The 17,622-nt window shown below is 34.6% G+C and overlaps 1 protein-coding gene across 2 annotated transcripts in view; it reads right to left on the bottom strand.

Moving 5' to 3' along the window:
- Positions 1–17,622, bottom strand: part of LOC136028861 (ATP-dependent RNA helicase DDX42-like) — a 44,175-nt gene that overhangs the window by 21,049 nt on the left and 5,504 nt on the right. For both annotated transcript variants that reach the window (XM_065706804.1, XM_065706810.1), the window contains exons 3-7: positions 11,922–12,173; positions 9,340–9,583; positions 8,344–8,457; positions 6,617–6,929; positions 2,373–2,471 (exon numbers count right to left, since the gene is read on the bottom strand). In XM_065706804.1, the coding sequence (XP_065562876.1) occupies positions 2,373–2,471; positions 6,617–6,929; positions 8,344–8,457; positions 9,340–9,583; positions 11,922–12,173 (1,022 nt within the window). The remainder of the gene's footprint in view (positions 1–2,372; positions 2,472–6,616; positions 6,930–8,343; positions 8,458–9,339; positions 9,584–11,921; positions 12,174–17,622) is intronic.

The following is a 17,622-nucleotide window of genomic DNA, read 5'->3' as shown; positions in this document are numbered from 1 at the left end:
TGCCGGACTTGCTTTGTATATTTCTGCCGTTAGGGAGTCTTCACCTGGGGCTTTATATTTTTTGAAAGACTTCACGCCGTTTCTGACCTCCTCCATCGAAGGTGGAGATACATCGCAAGAATACTGCTCCACGAATGAAGGAGCTACTGGTTGCATATTATGGCTGAAGTGGACGGAGAAAGTTTGTGGTGTAGGTTCATTCTTTCTAGTCGCCCTCTGATGATATTTTCCACCTGATCTTTTCGCATTTTCTGAAATGGTATTCCTTTTCTTTTTCAAGTTCAGCTCTATGAGGATCCTATATTGATTACAGGTCTCATTTCTAGCTGCAGCTTCTTCTAGGTGTGTGGCCAGCTGTGACCAGGAGGCCATCTTATGAGCTTTCTTGTGGAGCTCTCTGAGTACCGGCTTGTTCGATGCGTTTTTCTTCTCATGCAGGACAGTAAATGTTTTGGCGGTGCATCACTTTTTTCCAAGGACTTGAGCAGCGACATCTTGCGTAATATGTTTGATCTTCAACCATGTCCTCTCTATGACTTCCTCTTCTGGACTCTCATTTTCTTGTTGTGCTTGTTCCAGGGCTAGAACGCGGCTCCTCAACTCCATGTCAAACTCAGCCCTGACTTTTGGGATTTCGAGTTTCTCGGTGTCAAATCTAGGGGGTAGTCTGGCATTCCTACGGTTTGATAGCTTCAGCTTTAACGCAGCAGCAAGAAAGAAATGGTCTGAACCATTCTTTGACCCGGTGTCGGCTCCTTTGAGCTGACACCAGGTCGAAGACTAGACTTTTATTTGTTTAGTAGTGGGTTTAGTAGGACTAAACTTCTATCTGTTTAGCAGTGAGACACCTTTGAAAGTCAACAATCATTATATTGTTTAGTTTCAATCTCTAGAGCAGAAGTAGAATTAGTGAAGATGTAAGACAAATATTAAGGGGCAAAAATTATTCCAGATTAGGAAAGATAGATTAAAAAAAAACCTGTTGTTTTCAGTCGTGGACATAGTAATGGATTAAAACTTGCAACGTAATCTTATCGAAGCATTATACAGCTATCCGAAAATTTTTATGATCATAATGCTATAGATAGAGGGCAATCATAGCGAAACTAGGTAATTAGGTTGGTAAACCAATTAGTAGAAGCATATAACCAACCATTCATCTTTAAATATTACCGTTACCAGCCAGTTGAACTTCAGTAGTTTTAGTTGTAGCCATCGTGACGGATGAAGAGTTGGAATATAATCTTATATAGCCTGGTTAGTGCCACAAGGCTATTCCCGACTATTAAGAATCAAGAAAACTATAGAAAAGACACCCTACTAATGCTGCAGAGCTACATCATAGTTTTGAATTGTCATTTGTAACTGGGGGTAAAATTATAGATTATACTGACAGACCACGGAGATGAATTTTCTTGCCCTCAGATGTATGAGAAAAATTTTTTTTTTAGTCAACGCCAATCTTCATGGCGGAAGTGGAACCAAATGTGTTTTAGCCTATGCTAAAAAAAAAATAATTGGCACATCCCCCAGTAAATGATGCCAACTGCAATTGCTCAACATAAGCATGATACGACCGTTCAGTTCTATTTACATTTTCTCCCTTGATTAAATAGTTGCATCAGATTATTTTTAAAATATCTGTTGCAACAATGAAGTTATCAACCCCCAGGTTTTTTTTTTATACAAAACTGATTTAATTTATTTTGACTGGTTTTAAGAAGCGCAAATACCCACCTCCTGAAGATCACCCGGGTCAAATAACTTTGCTCAACTCGTTTGATTATTTTCTGAAAGGAGCAAAGAGTAAGGTCCAATAAGCAATTAACGATCTATGAACGTTTAGCAGGCATATGTGACATCATTCCTCTGCCAAGTTCCAAACACAAAAAATAAAAAATAAGTTCAACCAGAATAAGGAGCAGCAATGGCTAGTAACAGTTGAGATGGACCCAGTTTTGCATTAGAGGGGGAATGTTTAGGTCTAAAAAATTATTACCCTCCGAAACTGTTTTTCTTAAATTTATTACCCAACGAAAATATTTTGTTGACGGGGTCCAGAAATCGTCACAACTCAATTCGAAACAGGTGCTGGTCTTCGTACCTCCTAGATTGGAGCTTTCCACTCAGAGGTAGAAAACATTACTCAAAGATACTAAGTCCTCTCCGGAACAGACTAAAAAACTCCTTTTAGCTGATCTAATGTATGCTCTTGTAAAAAAAAAAAAAAAAAAAAAAAAAAAAAAAAAAAAAAAAAAAAAAAAAAAAAAAAAAAAAGCGAAAACCATCGTTTCCGTCCCAGGCTGAAATTTAGGCAACTTGGGTAGAGACCAGAGACAGGCATATTTTTTAAATGCAAAATGGTAACTTACCGAATCCCATATCAAACATTCGATCGGCTTCGTCTAATACCAAGAATGTAACTCTTCGTAAATTTGTTGCCTCCATTTTCACCATGTCAATCATACGACCTACCAAAAGAAAGAAATAATAGTCAAGTGAGTATTTCCAAATCGTCAAAAGGATTTAAGGCACTTTTGCGAACAAAAAAAAAAATTAAAATTTTCCTTCTTCTAGAATTAAGAATATGGTGCGTATTCTACCCTAGAAAAGTTTCTATTCTCTGACAGACATAGATTTGGAAGAAATATGAAATTTTATTAATTCAGTGAAAAAAACAACAGAATTAGTTAAAATACCTATAATAAAAGTCCTATAAAACATCTATAAAAATAAATAAAAACCTATTGAGATCTAAAACTGAAAAAACTGTCTTTTGTATTTATTATTAGCAGTATTGACATAACTTTCAACGAGTTTCGAGCTAACACTTCGAATTGACAAGGTCCTTAAATTAGCATTTAAAATGAAATGTACCCGACCTGGATACTAGTTTGAACCTTATTTAGTGATTTTATTGTTCATTGAGGTTTCATTGAGTTATTTGTTATTCCCATATTTTTTTTTTTTCTCTTGCATTAAGTTTCTTCGATAAAATTAGAATTTCTACAAACATACAACATATGATAAAAGCCTATATCAGACAATATGAGATCTACAGTACGTAATGTACAGAAATCGGCTGACCATTAAAATACCTATCAAAAGAAGTCTATATTTTTTTTTGCTCTTTATTTTCTTCGAGAAAGTGGAAATTTCTACAAAGATATTAAAGATCACAAAAGCTAGCAATCCATGCAGCATTAATCCAAGCTAGCAATAAGCAATCCAAGAATTCTATTATACAGCCCAAAGAAGCCACCAAACCATCGTAAATACTTTCGGTAATTCCTGTAAGTCATGGGAAAGTGTGGATAGGTTTAGGAAATTTCAAACAATAGGCAATATATCCAACTCTAATTACTCCAAGTCTCCAAGAAGGAAAGCAACTATGATTGAGCGTTTTCCCTTTCAAGCTAGGGAAAAAAACATGTATGCTGCATCTATTAATTATTGCAACTTTTCACCAAGCAAGAATATACCTAGCGTCTGTTGTTGATTTAATTTTTTTGTCCGTATTTGTCTAATAGGACATTAAGGTGAATACCCCAGAATTTAGATGAAGATGAATTTTTGATCACGAAGGTAATTCATCTAAGTTCTGTTAGGGCCCAGTCTCCATGTGTTAAAAATTTACCCCATTCCTTTCTTATGACTAGGGTTATTATGCTTACCCTTGTCCTACTGTTTTATACCCTTCTTTTCTTTTCCCACTTAAATATTCACAATTCGAACACAATCACCGCGTTGGGAAGTTCAGGAGCAGCAGTACAGCCTTGTCGTATGAAAATGTGTATTTAGAACAATAGACTACGACGATCATTGACTTGGACGGACCACAGGAAAACATTTTAAATTTAGAGAAGATCGAAATAGACGTTTAGGTATTTAGCTGTTTGTGTTCTATTGGAAAAACAACCCAATATTTCTAATTAAAAGGGGGTCAAAGTGAGCACACCGCTACCAGATTAATCCAGGTATTAAGTTTTTCAGGTTTCTTACCAGGTATTTTGTCCATGAGATGAACAAGTTAGTGTCAGTGGTCGAAGCAAAATAATATAAGTTTCTTAATTGTTTATGCTCAAAATTTGGGATTTTCTTTTCTTTTCAATCCATCAGCTGATAGGAAACTATCAGCTGATCGAAAACATCGAAAACTTGCGTGTTACCTTTCTTTTCAACAGAGGTAATATTGATAAAGCCTAGCTTCTACCAATTAGCAATTTACTAGTAGAGGTCCATCACAAAGTGAAAATGGTCCATTAAAAATTTATCGTAATTTTTTTTTTTTTAAAAACAGTCCATTACAAATTTAACAAATAAATATTTAATGTTGCTCAGCTTTCCAGTTTTTTCCACTTAGACTTGAAAAACGAAATATTAAATACTGTAGTACCTGTCCAGAAGACATTTCAATATAACTAATTAAAGTCTTTTCCATCATTTGTCCAAATAATTGGTATGATCTTCTGAGAGATCTTCTCCCGATTTACAAGGGTTTGACCCAATGAGTTCTGCTGGGTCGAATTCTATTCCATGCAATGGCTAAGAGCTTTGGCGTAGATTTTTCGAACAGTTGGAAATATTATTGATGATCTAAATGTCTTTAAGACGTGTCAAAAATATTTAAAACTATGTATTATCTACATAGTACAAAGACTATGTACTATGAAGGAAAACAATTCTTTTTAGAAAGACTCTTTCAGGAGGAGGAATTTAAGACTACATTCGTGTTTCACAAGATTATACCTTATTTTATTATTATACCTTTATTTCAACTTAGCAAAATGCAGATCGCTGACTTTTATTTTTCTTACATGAAGATGTACATGCACGAATTTCGTTTTTTTTGTTTTTACGCAGTTAGTTTTAGATGTTTTACCTTAATCGAGTATTCACTTCAATCTTAAACAATCTTTTCAACTGATGGCTCATGTATTTTTTGTCACTAGAACAATTTTCATATTTTGTTTTGTCATGGAAGGAATATATGTAGAATCTTTGGTTTTAATCAAGTTTTGAATCCACTACCTGACGAGATCCCAACAATTTTGATAAGAAATGCAAAATCAAAAAAGGCCTTATTAGAAACAGATATATTCAAAAATAACGTATGAGAGAAGGTGTGATTAAATTTAGAAAAAGGATTACTCAATATACAAAAATGGGGAACGGGATAGAGACTGATGAAGCATAAAAACTTGCGTATTCGTTGAAATCAAATGCAGAGTAAAGTTTTATTTCGTCGTTGGAAGTTTTACTACTCTCTTTATATAAAAGGAATTGTAGAGAATTTAGTTTTAAGCATTTAAGGATATCTACCAGAAAAATACCAGCGTTTCGGAGTTTGTATACTGTTTGAATCCATGTCCTTGGGGCGTTTTGATCTGTTGACATCAGTCTCTAATACCTCAATCAAATCGACACTACGAACTTGAGAATGGACCTCTAACTAAGTCACTTTAAAATTCAGTAATTCATCAGCTACAACTAGGAACTTTGGAAAAGCAAGTAATAACAAAAAATGAGCGATTTTTTTTATTGTTAACAGTGAAACCTTGATTTGAGCAATGGGAACAAAAAGAGAGTGGTCATATTAGTCGGGAGAGATATTGGAGTAAGTTTAGGTAGTCGAGTAATGGGGAGAGGCTGAAGGAGGCCCTAGCGGAAAAAAGAGCTATAAGAAGCTTTCTAGGTTTGAATGAAACATATGTTACCTTTCCACTGGTATAATGGAAAATAGAAATCAGTTCTGCCAAAAATTCATTGATTACAAAAGAATGGAGAAGAAAACGGAAAAAAAAACTTGGAAGAGGGAGGTAGATTTTAATTAGAGGGGGGGGGACAGGCAACAAGAACGGAAATTGGTTGTTGAATTTAGAGGAGGTAGAATAGGAACGGAAGTTTCCCATAGGATGGGTATACTATAATAACGGGAGATCTGGGTCTAGTCCAAGCAAGGAGGGTGGGGCAGATTTTGACTATGGGGGAATACTATTCCATTTTCTGATATTTTTTAAAAAAAGGTGGAGGGAGAGAGATTTCTTGTGGCAAGGAAATTTCTTGCTAGATTTTCCTGGGGGCTTGGGCAGCATTACTAGCAACGGAGGATATGGGCGTCAAGGGTGATTTTCTGGGACAAAGTCATAGGTGACCAAAACCTAAGGGTAGCTTTCTTTGATTTTCGTTTATATTCAGACATTTTTTCTTTCCTGGAAGTGACTGTGTTTAGGGTCCAACCTCCTGAAAAATCAATAGATAGGTTGGAATGTTGAATCGATTGGTGAAGTCTGAGGGAGAATATAAACCTTGAAAAAGAATCAGTCCTGTTAAATCAATTGTAAAAGTCCGAGAAAATGAAAGAAAAGGGTCTAGGCCCTGATTCTTTTTCCTACGTTAAATTTCCTGGACTTTTGTTGGTGCGTTCTTCACATTCATGACCAATGGAAATATTATCAGAATTAGTAGTTTTCTTCTTGAGAAAATTTAAAGTTTGTTGACCAACGAAATGCAAACAAATCCATCATGACAGAATGTGTGAGATTGGGAAACATATTTGATACTATACCAGAATTGTCCACGACACAAATACTGCTACACAGGAATTTGACATTACCTGGAGTAGCAACAACAATTTCGGCTCCTTCTTCTAAAGCCTTCGACTGTTCCCACTTGGAGCCCCCTCCATAGCAACAAACCACTCTTATTCCATAAGGTCTTCCAAAGCGCCTAACTTCAGTGTGAATTTGAAGAGCTAGTTCTCGTGTAGGAGCTAAAATTATTCCTATAGGCCCGTCTTTCAAATCCAACGCAGGTTGGTCCAGGATATGAGTTATCATTGGCCAAACAAAGGCGGCAGTCTTTCCAGAGCCGGTTTTGGCTATTCCTAATACATCACGCCCCAATAAAGCGGCTGGTACTGCCTGGGCCTATAACAGAGAAAAACATGGTAAGTTCATTAATTAAAATAAAAATTGAGGCAATGAGGAAAACATAACATTTATGTTTCACCAGACCTTTTTTAAAAAATAACAAAACGACTTAGAATCCTATAAATGGATTAATAGTCTTCTCCGATAGGATTTTATCAAACAAAATTACCAGTATTTGTTTTTATAACGATTTTATTGCAGAAAAATGCAAAATGTCACTCAAGGTCTCATTTGGTTACTCGCAAGCTTGACTTAGTTCTTATTAGACAATATAAATGTTTCTCTCCCATTTATAATTGTTAATTCACTCAAATTTTTACATCCAGATCCTATCTGTCTGCTAGCTTGCTGTTAAAAATTTGAAGAGTTCCAAACTGGAGATTTAACTGATAACCCTATCCTTATTTCTAACTCCACATAACCACAGGAAGAGTATCATTTTTTCATATTCACACTTATCTTTCATTTCCTCAAGAGATATTTGGCAAATATTTCAAGTACGTGTTGGCGGGAAATCCTGGCCAGAAATGCTAAAATAATGCTATCCACAAGACTTTATTCCTTGAAACTGAAAAACAATTTTTGACAATGTTATCAAAATTTGTCTCTTATTGCTATACAAATTTATCACTTACCTCAAGGTATATACACAATTTCGTATTGGCGTATAAAATACGGATAGTACACAAACTGTAAACACTTTTAATTTCTAAGTCAGATATGCACTCTAGGGATTATTGTCGATTCTTTCATTTTGCAAACTAGTCCAAGAGTTTGAAAAGTGCACCAATCAGTAATAATAATCAAAAATAAACGGTTAAAAATCAAACAAACCAAAGTACAAGATACTTATAATAAATGTCGCTTCGTAGAAAAAAATCGAAGGGATGGACTGGAATCCAGAAGCGAAATTTTATAGTAATTGACAACAAGGCTTAATAGTAGCGAGTCTCAACAAAAAGACATTTAGTACTATAAACTAGGACCAGATAACCTCCTTATGTAAGGAGGAAGAAAAGGATTTTTTTCAACTTTTATTTCTAAATACAGATAAAGAAAAAGTTTTTTTTTGAAATCTAGAAAGGGGATCGTTTTGTTGTTTCTTCGATTTTCCTCAATGCAAATACCAAAGGTAAGGTTTTTTTTCAAAATCTAGGGGATGGAAAATTACCCCACCCCCCTATTTGGCACTCTGATAAGCTTTGTAACGTCTATTATTGATCCCCCAAGAAGTTTGAAAAATTAAACGGGGTACATACTTTGGTTTTTGTCCAATCAAAATTACAGAAACCTCTTCCTCTTTTTGTGCCCAATAGCGAAATGCCAATAAATAGAAAAATAATACAGAATAATATATTTTCTGCACCCAGCCAGGATAGTACCAGACGCATTACTTTATTCTTGTTATTACCTGAATAGGAGTTGGCTGTGTATATTCCTGTTTCCGAATTACTTTCATTAGGCCCCCGTCAAGTGAAAAATGAGCAAACGATGACACCGGCTTAGGAGGCGAAGGACCACTGACCTGTAACAGCAAAAACTTACATCATTCGTGAATAAGTAGAAAACAATACAACAGTTCACCATGCGTTGAATTATCTGATGCACTAGAAGCTTCTCTGAAAAGTATTTCTGTACAAATTCTTTCTCAAAACTTGTCAATCTAATATTTATGCTTGAAAAAAAGGAAAGGAGGGATAATGTTGCCATACTGACAAACTAATTCTTTCCTTTCGTGACAATTTTGCCTAAAAATGTATATCAGTGGCAAGCTTGTGACTTTTGGAACGTCAAAGAGCCTATAAGAATGTGAAACATCAAAAAAATAAAATCCTACATAACAAGGTACCGCCTTCCTACGAAAAATTTTCCAAGGGCTCCTTAAAATCATACAATTCACGCAATGCAATTATATCTTTAACTAGTATCCCTTCTTCCTACAGCTAAGTTTTTCTAGTGTTACTTTCTGGAAAGACAGACTTAATATGATGTTTACCAAGGATAGCACATATGGAATATACAATTATGTAAATATCATAAAATTCTCTTGAAATCAAATAGCCAAAAGAAACAAATGAAAATACAATTTGTGTATAGAAACAATTTTACTAGCCCAGCTCTAGCCAAAAATAGCGCCTTTCTTTCTCCAGGCCCCATATGCAAATATAATCACTTTTTAGGCTCATTAGTTATTGGCTTTACTCTAATTATTTTTAATATTCATTTGATATTCTTTAAGTTCTAAATTTTAAACTTTAAATAGCTAGTAAAAAAAATGAACTTCCGGTTGGTGAACAAGAGATTTGCATAAGAACCCCTAGAATAACCATAAACATATGCCTGTATAATTCTTGATTTAGTTTTAGACTAAAATTAAGAAATAGAGAAGAAAAAATTAGTTGTAAACCTTGATTCCTAGCTTATTTCGAAGTTCATCAACTTGATCTGCTTCCAAATTCTTAATATCTTCTGGTTCAACATAAAAAATTTTCTCAAAGGGGAGGTATTCTACTGTAGAATGATCTATACGTGGCAATGGGTCAATATGCTTTGATTTGGTTGGAATTATAGGATTGCCTTCAGCGTCATATTCTATCTCCGTATCTGAGGTGTCGTCCGCAGATGGAAGAATGGGGTTCTCGGCCACATACCTGTAAAACAAAAAGATTTTTTGTTCTTGACTAATTTTATTAGGTCTTTCTTGCAACAGTCCTTTATATTACTGGTAGTTCATTTCTTTCTTGTAATTCTTTTATCTGTTTAATAAAACCTATTCTATGATACAGATATCTAACATTTTTCCCACTCACTCCTTGTTAGGCCCCAGGCCCCAAACAAGTGAGGTGAGAGAAAAACAATGTAAAAAAGATATGGAGACGAAGAATTTCTAAAAACAACAAAAGAATTTAATCCAACGAAGGATAAGAATTTGAAAGCTATAGTTAAATTCTCTCAACATTTCCCCCTTTTCATTAAATAAAAATCCAAAAATCATTTGAAAATTAAATTTAAAAAAAGTCTACAGTAACTTCAATATTTAAGTATTAGTACATCCCCACCATTTTTGGTATTATAAATAAATAAAAAGGAGAATAAACTATACAAGATAAAGAAAAATACTGATTTTTTTCCATAAGAAAAAAGAATTAAGTGAGTTCCGATGCAATAAAACGCTTGCATAGTAGCTGAGATTTATCAAGCTTATCTCTATAGTAAAACTGTGTAAGTTAAGATGTATTGGAGATAAAGTAATTAAGAAATCATTATTTAGATTCAACAAGCTGAAAAAGTATTGAATACCACATTTGATACTTTCTCTTTGGATTAAGTTTATCCAGGCAAGCATTTATACAGTCTTGGGGTAGTTCCTGAATAAAATCATAGCATAAGCTATATCGAAAAGCAATAATTAGAATTTATGAGGCTACGAATTTTTAGTTTCAAGAGGGACATTTAAATGGACAACGCGGTGAGACTGTTCTCTCCATTTGGAAAATAGAAAATCCGTCCTAGCCAATACGAGCCACCGATCACTACTACCCGAACCAGCCCCTCCCAATAGTCGGACTCGGTTACAAAATAGACTTCAACCCCCATAGTACGAATTAATCGTTACGCCAACTCATTTGTGCCTTTCTCCACATCCATTTTTAATGCTGAGCCGTAGTGTGTGATTTTTGTTTAAATGTAAGAATTTGTAAAAAACTGAATTTAGCTATGCTACGACAGTTTTTAAATATACCGATCTCTCTAGGCCTCTCCACTTTTTACATAATTATGAACTATGTTAAGAAAAATGTAATTAATTCAACAAAATAGACTAAATTCAAAACTTCCGATGTTAAGTTCATGCATTTTATTTTAAATAGTAATGTAACAACACGTTTTGCTACTATGATTTTTATGGAAATGAAACATATGGTTGCAATACCAGAAAGGTTTAAGATATTAGGATGCCATCCCAATCCCATTCGAAGCTGTCTTTTTGTCTCCAGAGCCCTAAATCCTGATCCAAAATTTTAAGTGACGTTCAAAATATTATTCAGCACCTTGCTTTAAAAAGTAAAACTTTAAGACTTACTTTAAGGTTTACTTTTAAACAGGTGAGTTATGCCAAATTAGGTCATTAGTTGGTCTACAGGCCTCTAAGGTTTTTTTTCTTGATTTTGCTGGGTTTTTTTTATTCTGATATACTTTGTATACGCGCGTGTTTATGCACCACTTGTGAAGATGTTGGTCTTCATGTTAAGGTAGGATAATAACAGCTCAACAGCTGAGAACAAGTTTTTTGTTTTATCTTAGTTTTGTTGTTCTTTTTAGGATTTGTGTTTTTTAGTAACACAGGTTCATAAGAGTTTAATGGATAACCATTTATTACATTTTTTCCCCTTCGAATAAATTGAATTCAATTGAGGAACATCCAGGAACAAAAGTCAGGTCAACCCTTAAGACAGAGTTGAGCAAATCAACTGAGTCACTACCTGGTGTCCTATGTATGATAACTAAATTCTAGATGTAACTAGCTGATAACAACATGCTTTAGAGTATTTATTTCCTAAATACGACTTAAGAACTACCAAACAAGAATTAACAACTTAATAGCATTTAAACATATATTAAATTATATAACAAAATCAAAAATAGCCGTACTTTTTAAAATACGCACAACCAGGGAAACACTGGCAAAAATAAAACTTAGTTTTACACTCAGTTTTCTTCAATTCCAATGAAAATTCGCAAATTACTCGTGCAAAAGTTTTACTTTCAATTTTCGAGCTTAAAATAGAAAGCTCGTCATCATACGGTAAATGCTTTCACATCCTTACTACTACACACGATTTACACAACATAATTAGGTGCGGAATTTCCTCGCCTGAGTACGGACACTTGCATTTTACTTGCAAAATTCAGACTCAGTGAAGACTGAGATTAATAACAACAGAAAAAGCAATAATAATAAGTAGAATAAAGTAAACAGTGAAAAGATACTTGTAATAAGATTCTTCGGCGTCTTCCATTTCAATATCATCACGAATTCCTTTAAGATCCCGTTTTGTCTTTTTGCCTCCACCTTCTTTGGCAACCTGCATTTCATACTTCGCTTTGGCGTTTATGCCTTCCATAAAAGCATCCAATGGGTCTTCCTCAGAATCTGAGCCATTCGAACCATTTTTGGCTTCACCTGGACTTCCAGGTGCTGGCTGGTAGGCAGGCTTATCTTCTTCATCGGATTCAAAATACCTGAATATAAGATCGTACAAGAGTAGGGATATATTACAGTGCTTGTCGAAAAAGACTTGTCAATAAACCTAGTTTTAGGTTGATCAGTCTTTCAATGAAACCATGTACAGTAAGCTACTGATTAACACTGCATTTCATCGATAATTTTAATAATACCTAGGTGAGTATTTTTCAAGGTACTGTATTGACTTTCCACCCAGCGATGTGACACCCAGTGGGTAAAAACTTTTCTACGTCTTTGGCACAAAGTATTTCACAATAGTTTACATAAAAATATCATTTAACTAACAAACACTTAGTGTGGCTTAGAATAGACATTTCAGCAAGGTAATTGTTTTTTAATTTACAAAAACTACAGCTTAATGACATCAACCGATGTCCCAAGACTTATTAAATCTAGCTAGAATATTGTCAGGTATCTCAGTAGAAAAATGTCGTGCAATAAGGTTTTCTAATAGTGCCTTTCGTTGACTCGAAAGAGTCTGCATGATAGGTGCATTAGATCCCAATATCAGGAATGAGGCATCATTCCTAGGAGAAGAGTTTGACTTTTTGTCACAATTCTTTAAGAAAGACAGCTCAAATACAAGGGCCATTGAATTTGAATGACAAGTATCCTTAAAGAACTTTAAGACTTTAGCGCGAAAAGCGAGGATTGAGGAAGGGACATCCTTCCACACATATGAAATAATTTCCAATAGTTTTTAATTTTACTACTGATCCTTACTTTCAATAGAAAAAACACTTGCTTGTTTTCTAATATAATCAAGAGAAGAAGTGCTATCTCAACTAATAGAAAAAGAAAAGAAGTGGAAAAAGTCATGAAGAAATCAGCAATGAAAACTATTCGCTTTAAGCACAAATCACGATAATATCAAGAACAACAGAAAGAGAATGTTAATACACGATGTAATACATATTGACTAGTAATGTCTACAAAATTTATTTCTTTAACAGCAAGAACTACCTTCCAGTAAACTTCTTCTTTAGAAGGCATGATAATGGTTGAAACACAGGACAAGGTTACTGCCACTCGTGAAGGTGGCAGTTTCTTTGAATCAATCAAACAGACTCGAATGAGATAGCTTATTCTTGGAAGTTAACTATAAACACCTCTTCTTAAAGGGAAAGAATAGATGGGTAAGGTTTTTGTCTTCAAAATTCAGGGAGATCATAAAGTCGCGAAGAATTTTGTTTGCATTTTAAAAATGTATCTTAGTCAACGCAGAAGCAGTGACATAGTAAAGAACGGTGTGTCTCTTGTGCATTATTCACGTGTCATTTTCTTCCTAGGGAAACTGTATAGGATGGTCTAAGAAGTTAGAAAGGGCCTAATTTAATCGCAACTTTTGAGAACTAGTCCTTGTTTTAAAGAAAAGCCAGTTTGAATGGTTAACTAATTGTGCCCAATGGTACCCTCGTAGCCATACAGAAAGCATTGGGTAAAAATTCACGATGCCCGTTTTAACTAGACCAGTTTAAAGGTTCCTCCAGGGAGAACACAATAATTGCAGCTCTATAGGTATGAAGCCCTAACTATGAAAATAGCCAACTCCCCATTGGTGCATTTTAGTAGAAAAGCAGACATATAATACTTATGGTAATATTAAGTTCATAAAAACATTTTCAATTTTTATTATTAAAGGCTACGAAGCAGGTCCGTGACCCGTCTAGTTCCCAGTCTCAAACTTTGAAGCAATAGGCAGGTTTTAATTCCTTACGCTTAAGGTTATTCAAGGATTGTTTATAGAATTATTCTAAACGCTACCTTCTCTGAAAGATATGCAAAAGGCAGTTGTGCTTTAAAAATGATCTTAAGAGCTCCAAAAGTATGTGTGTAGATAGCAGTGTCAATTTTGTTCCCATCATGCTTGTAATACGAATTTTTTCCTTGGTACTTGTGGCCAACTGGACGTCAACCGTACATACAAAATGGTAATGATCAAATATTGTAACCCTAGTAACAGCTCAGCTTAAACTGAAGAATTTTTTCGAGCACAGCAACAAGTACAAAGACCTTTTGGGACCTAAGCCATGGGGCAAAGCTAAAGTTGGAGCTGGAGGGGGATATGAAAATCTGCAGACAAAATCGTCTAGTTTTCCGACAAGTGCAGACACATACGCCAGACTAAGACGCCGTTGACCACTGGGTACAGCCTTACATTAGCCTACTCTCTCACCATATACTGAACGAATGAAGCAACTAAAGCACGCCTCGAAGCTTTTTAACAAAGTAGGATAAAACAAAATGTGTGCACTGTTGAAAAGAATTTATTCATCTCCCAAAAAAGAAACAATACAAAGACTTCTATGTCGGCTATGGAAACTATTTTACCTAGCACGTTTGCAATACAAAAAGGAAAAAATGTACCAAGTGTAAAAGACAGAACCGTTTTACAAGATTCTGCAAAAATGATGCAGTAAAAACGGTTAGAACTGATACCACTAACATCCCAACATCCAATGGCGAAGTGTAGAAACAGGTAGGACAAAGGTAGTCCTATACGCCATTAACAAGAAATCTTACAAGAGACAAAGCTTTATTAAGATCAAAAAGTGGACAAATCCATATTGGCAGACTGAGGTTCCACATCTTATCTTCCAGAAACTTGATAAGCTGTTACCAAAGCTGCAAATAATCAAAGACCAAGTAGCAACTAACCAGCTACTATGACTTAACCACACTTCTGTAATGTGAAAATACGAAATTCTTTGTCACAGTAACATTCAATCCTGTTGACCTAATCAACAGGATTGTTGATTAGGTCACCCACACTAACTAAATCCAAAATTCAAAGATGCTATAACTGATTTGGGAAACAGCAATACTCAGCAGAAACTTAATCAGTCCGTCTCTAAACTATCTTCCTATTATCCAACCTCCAGAACAATCTATAGACAATAGAGATGGAAGGGCCACCCTTGTGGCCTGGTGTCTCCATAAAACGAATCGCAGAGGAAAATGAAGGAGGAAGTTGAAGTATTAAAAGGTATAAAATACTAATGGATGGTGTTCTAATATATCTAGAAGCTACAAAGAACATAACATAAGTTATCAGCTTGTATTCTAATATATCTAGAAGCTACAAAGAGCATATCAAAAATCAGCTGTAGTTACTTCTAACTAGCCACAGAAATGGAATATATTTTAACAGTGTAATATATGGACAATAGCCCACTCAGAAAAGATCAGGGCTGTAGGCTACAACACAAACCAAATTTGCAGCCTAGTGAAGAGCTATAGACATTCTTACTGAAGCTTAGCCATATGATTATAGACCATACATTGTCAAGGATAATATTCACAGATCAATTATGAAAAAGACCAGCAATTATATCACAGTGCCTGCCAAATAGGCGTTGCACCGTTTCCGTTTCTGTTTTTTTCTTTTTCAATCGTTTTCTGTTCTGCTTTTTTTTTAGAAAATGAAAAAAACAGAAAACAGGTAACCTTTTTTCATTACTGTTTTTGTTTCTGTTCCGTTTTATTTCTTATCGTTTTTGCCGTTTCTGTTTTTCTTAAACCCGTTTTTCTTCATTTTCCATGTTTTGGTTCCAAATAGAATAATATTGCCTTCTTGCCACTTTTATTGGATTTGGACACTTGTTATGTATAGAGTCTGGATTCTTGATAATCTCAAATCCAAATAAAATCCAAGCATCCAAGGTGAGTTTCATCAGTTCATAAAATGTCTGAATGAAAAGGAGCTTGTAATCAGAGAAACTCATGTAAGTAGAAATTTAAGGTAGGCTAATGTAGCTACATAGATATATTAAATTAATATATAGATATATTATACTTAAAACGAACAAAAGTTATTACGTGTATGAGGGGGTTCGTCCCCTTGTCCAATACCTTACTCTTTACGATAAAGTTTTTTTTAAGTATTTTCAAATTTATTCTAACTAAATGGCCTTTGTAATTCAGGGGCCATTCTTAAAGAATTGGAACAACATTCAAACTTTAGCATAAAGAGCGAGGTATTGACGAGGGGGCAAACCCCCTCAGATACACAATAATTTATGTTTGTTTTAAGTCTTAATGTTGCTCCTTATTTTCAGTTGAAAAAACTTGCTTCTTAAATTTAATTTCTGATTGTTTTTTTAATAATTCTGGGAAATCCGGCCCCCCCCCCTTCATAGAAATTATCCTCCCCATGGAAAGATCCTCCCACGTAACCCTCTCCCCAATCCTCCCCCCCAATGAAAAAAACACCTGAAAACGTCTGCATACTTCCCATTAACCAATAGGCTACTATATGTAAACATTGGACAAAGTTCATAACTTGCAGCCGTTCCCCCAGGGACTTTGGGGATCAAGTCATCGTCAAAGAAATAGTAATTAGATTTTTCGATTATGCTGAACAGAATGGCTATCTCAAGATTTTTATCTGGTTACTTTAGGGAAAAATGAGCATGGGAGGGGACCTAGTTGCCCTCCAATTTTTTTGCTCAATTAAAAAGGACACTAAAACTTGTAGTTTCCGTTCAAATGAGATCTCTCGCGACATTTTAGGACTGGTGGGTTGATATAATTACCCCTGAAAAAAAAATATACAAGCATCTTTCTTCTGGCAAAAAATACAAAATTCCACATTTTTGCAGCTAGGAGCTTGAAATCTCTACAGTAGGGTTCTCTGATACACTAAATTAGATGGTATGATTTTCCTTGAGATTCTATGACTTTTATGGGATGTTTTCCCCATTTTTCGAAGGCACATTTTTTCAGGCTCATAAATTACTTAATGAAACTTATATATTTAAAATCAGCATAAAAATCGGATCCTTTTGATGTATTATTGATATAAAAATTCCGTTTTTTAGAGTTTTGGTATGGATAAATATAAACTAAAATAACTGATCTGTTTCTGTTGATGCTTGAATTATACAGGTTTATCTTAGTTTTGAGAAGATTTTGAAAGAACCTAATTTCAGCTCTGGGGGAGAGGGCAAACTGGGGTCTGTTTGGTCTTTTTGGGGAATGTTTGGTCTTTTTTTATATTTGATCTTTTTTATTAATCAATGTTTGTCAATGTTCATTTTACTTTTATAAACTTGAAAAACAAAAATATCTGTTAAAACAACCATTAAAAAGAAAAATAAACGTTTCTGTTTTTTTGGTAAAAAAAAACAGAATTACATTTTTTTTTCTCCGTTTCCGTTAAAATTTGTTCCTGTTCCATTTTTTAATTGTCATTTCCGTTCTTGCCAAAAACAGAAACAGTGCCAACCCCTACTGCCAAAGATTACATAAAGTTCTAGCTTCTTTAGCAGGCCTCTATTGAAAGCCCTTGAAATACTGATAAACAAATACCCTTTTTTACATTATATAAGTTATCAATAATTTATATAACTGTTTTCTTTGTATGAAAACTCTTTTTCTTCCATGAGGTAAATATTGGATACTCATGGCAAGAGGATTTTTGTCAGGAGGGCGGGGGGAAGGATC

This window comes from Artemia franciscana, chromosome 1 (genome assembly GCF_032884065.1).
Source record: "Artemia franciscana chromosome 1, ASM3288406v1, whole genome shotgun sequence".
In the NCBI taxonomy this organism is placed as follows: Eukaryota; Metazoa; Arthropoda; class Branchiopoda; order Anostraca; family Artemiidae; genus Artemia; species Artemia franciscana.
This window is presented reverse-complemented; position numbering and strand designations above follow the sequence as displayed.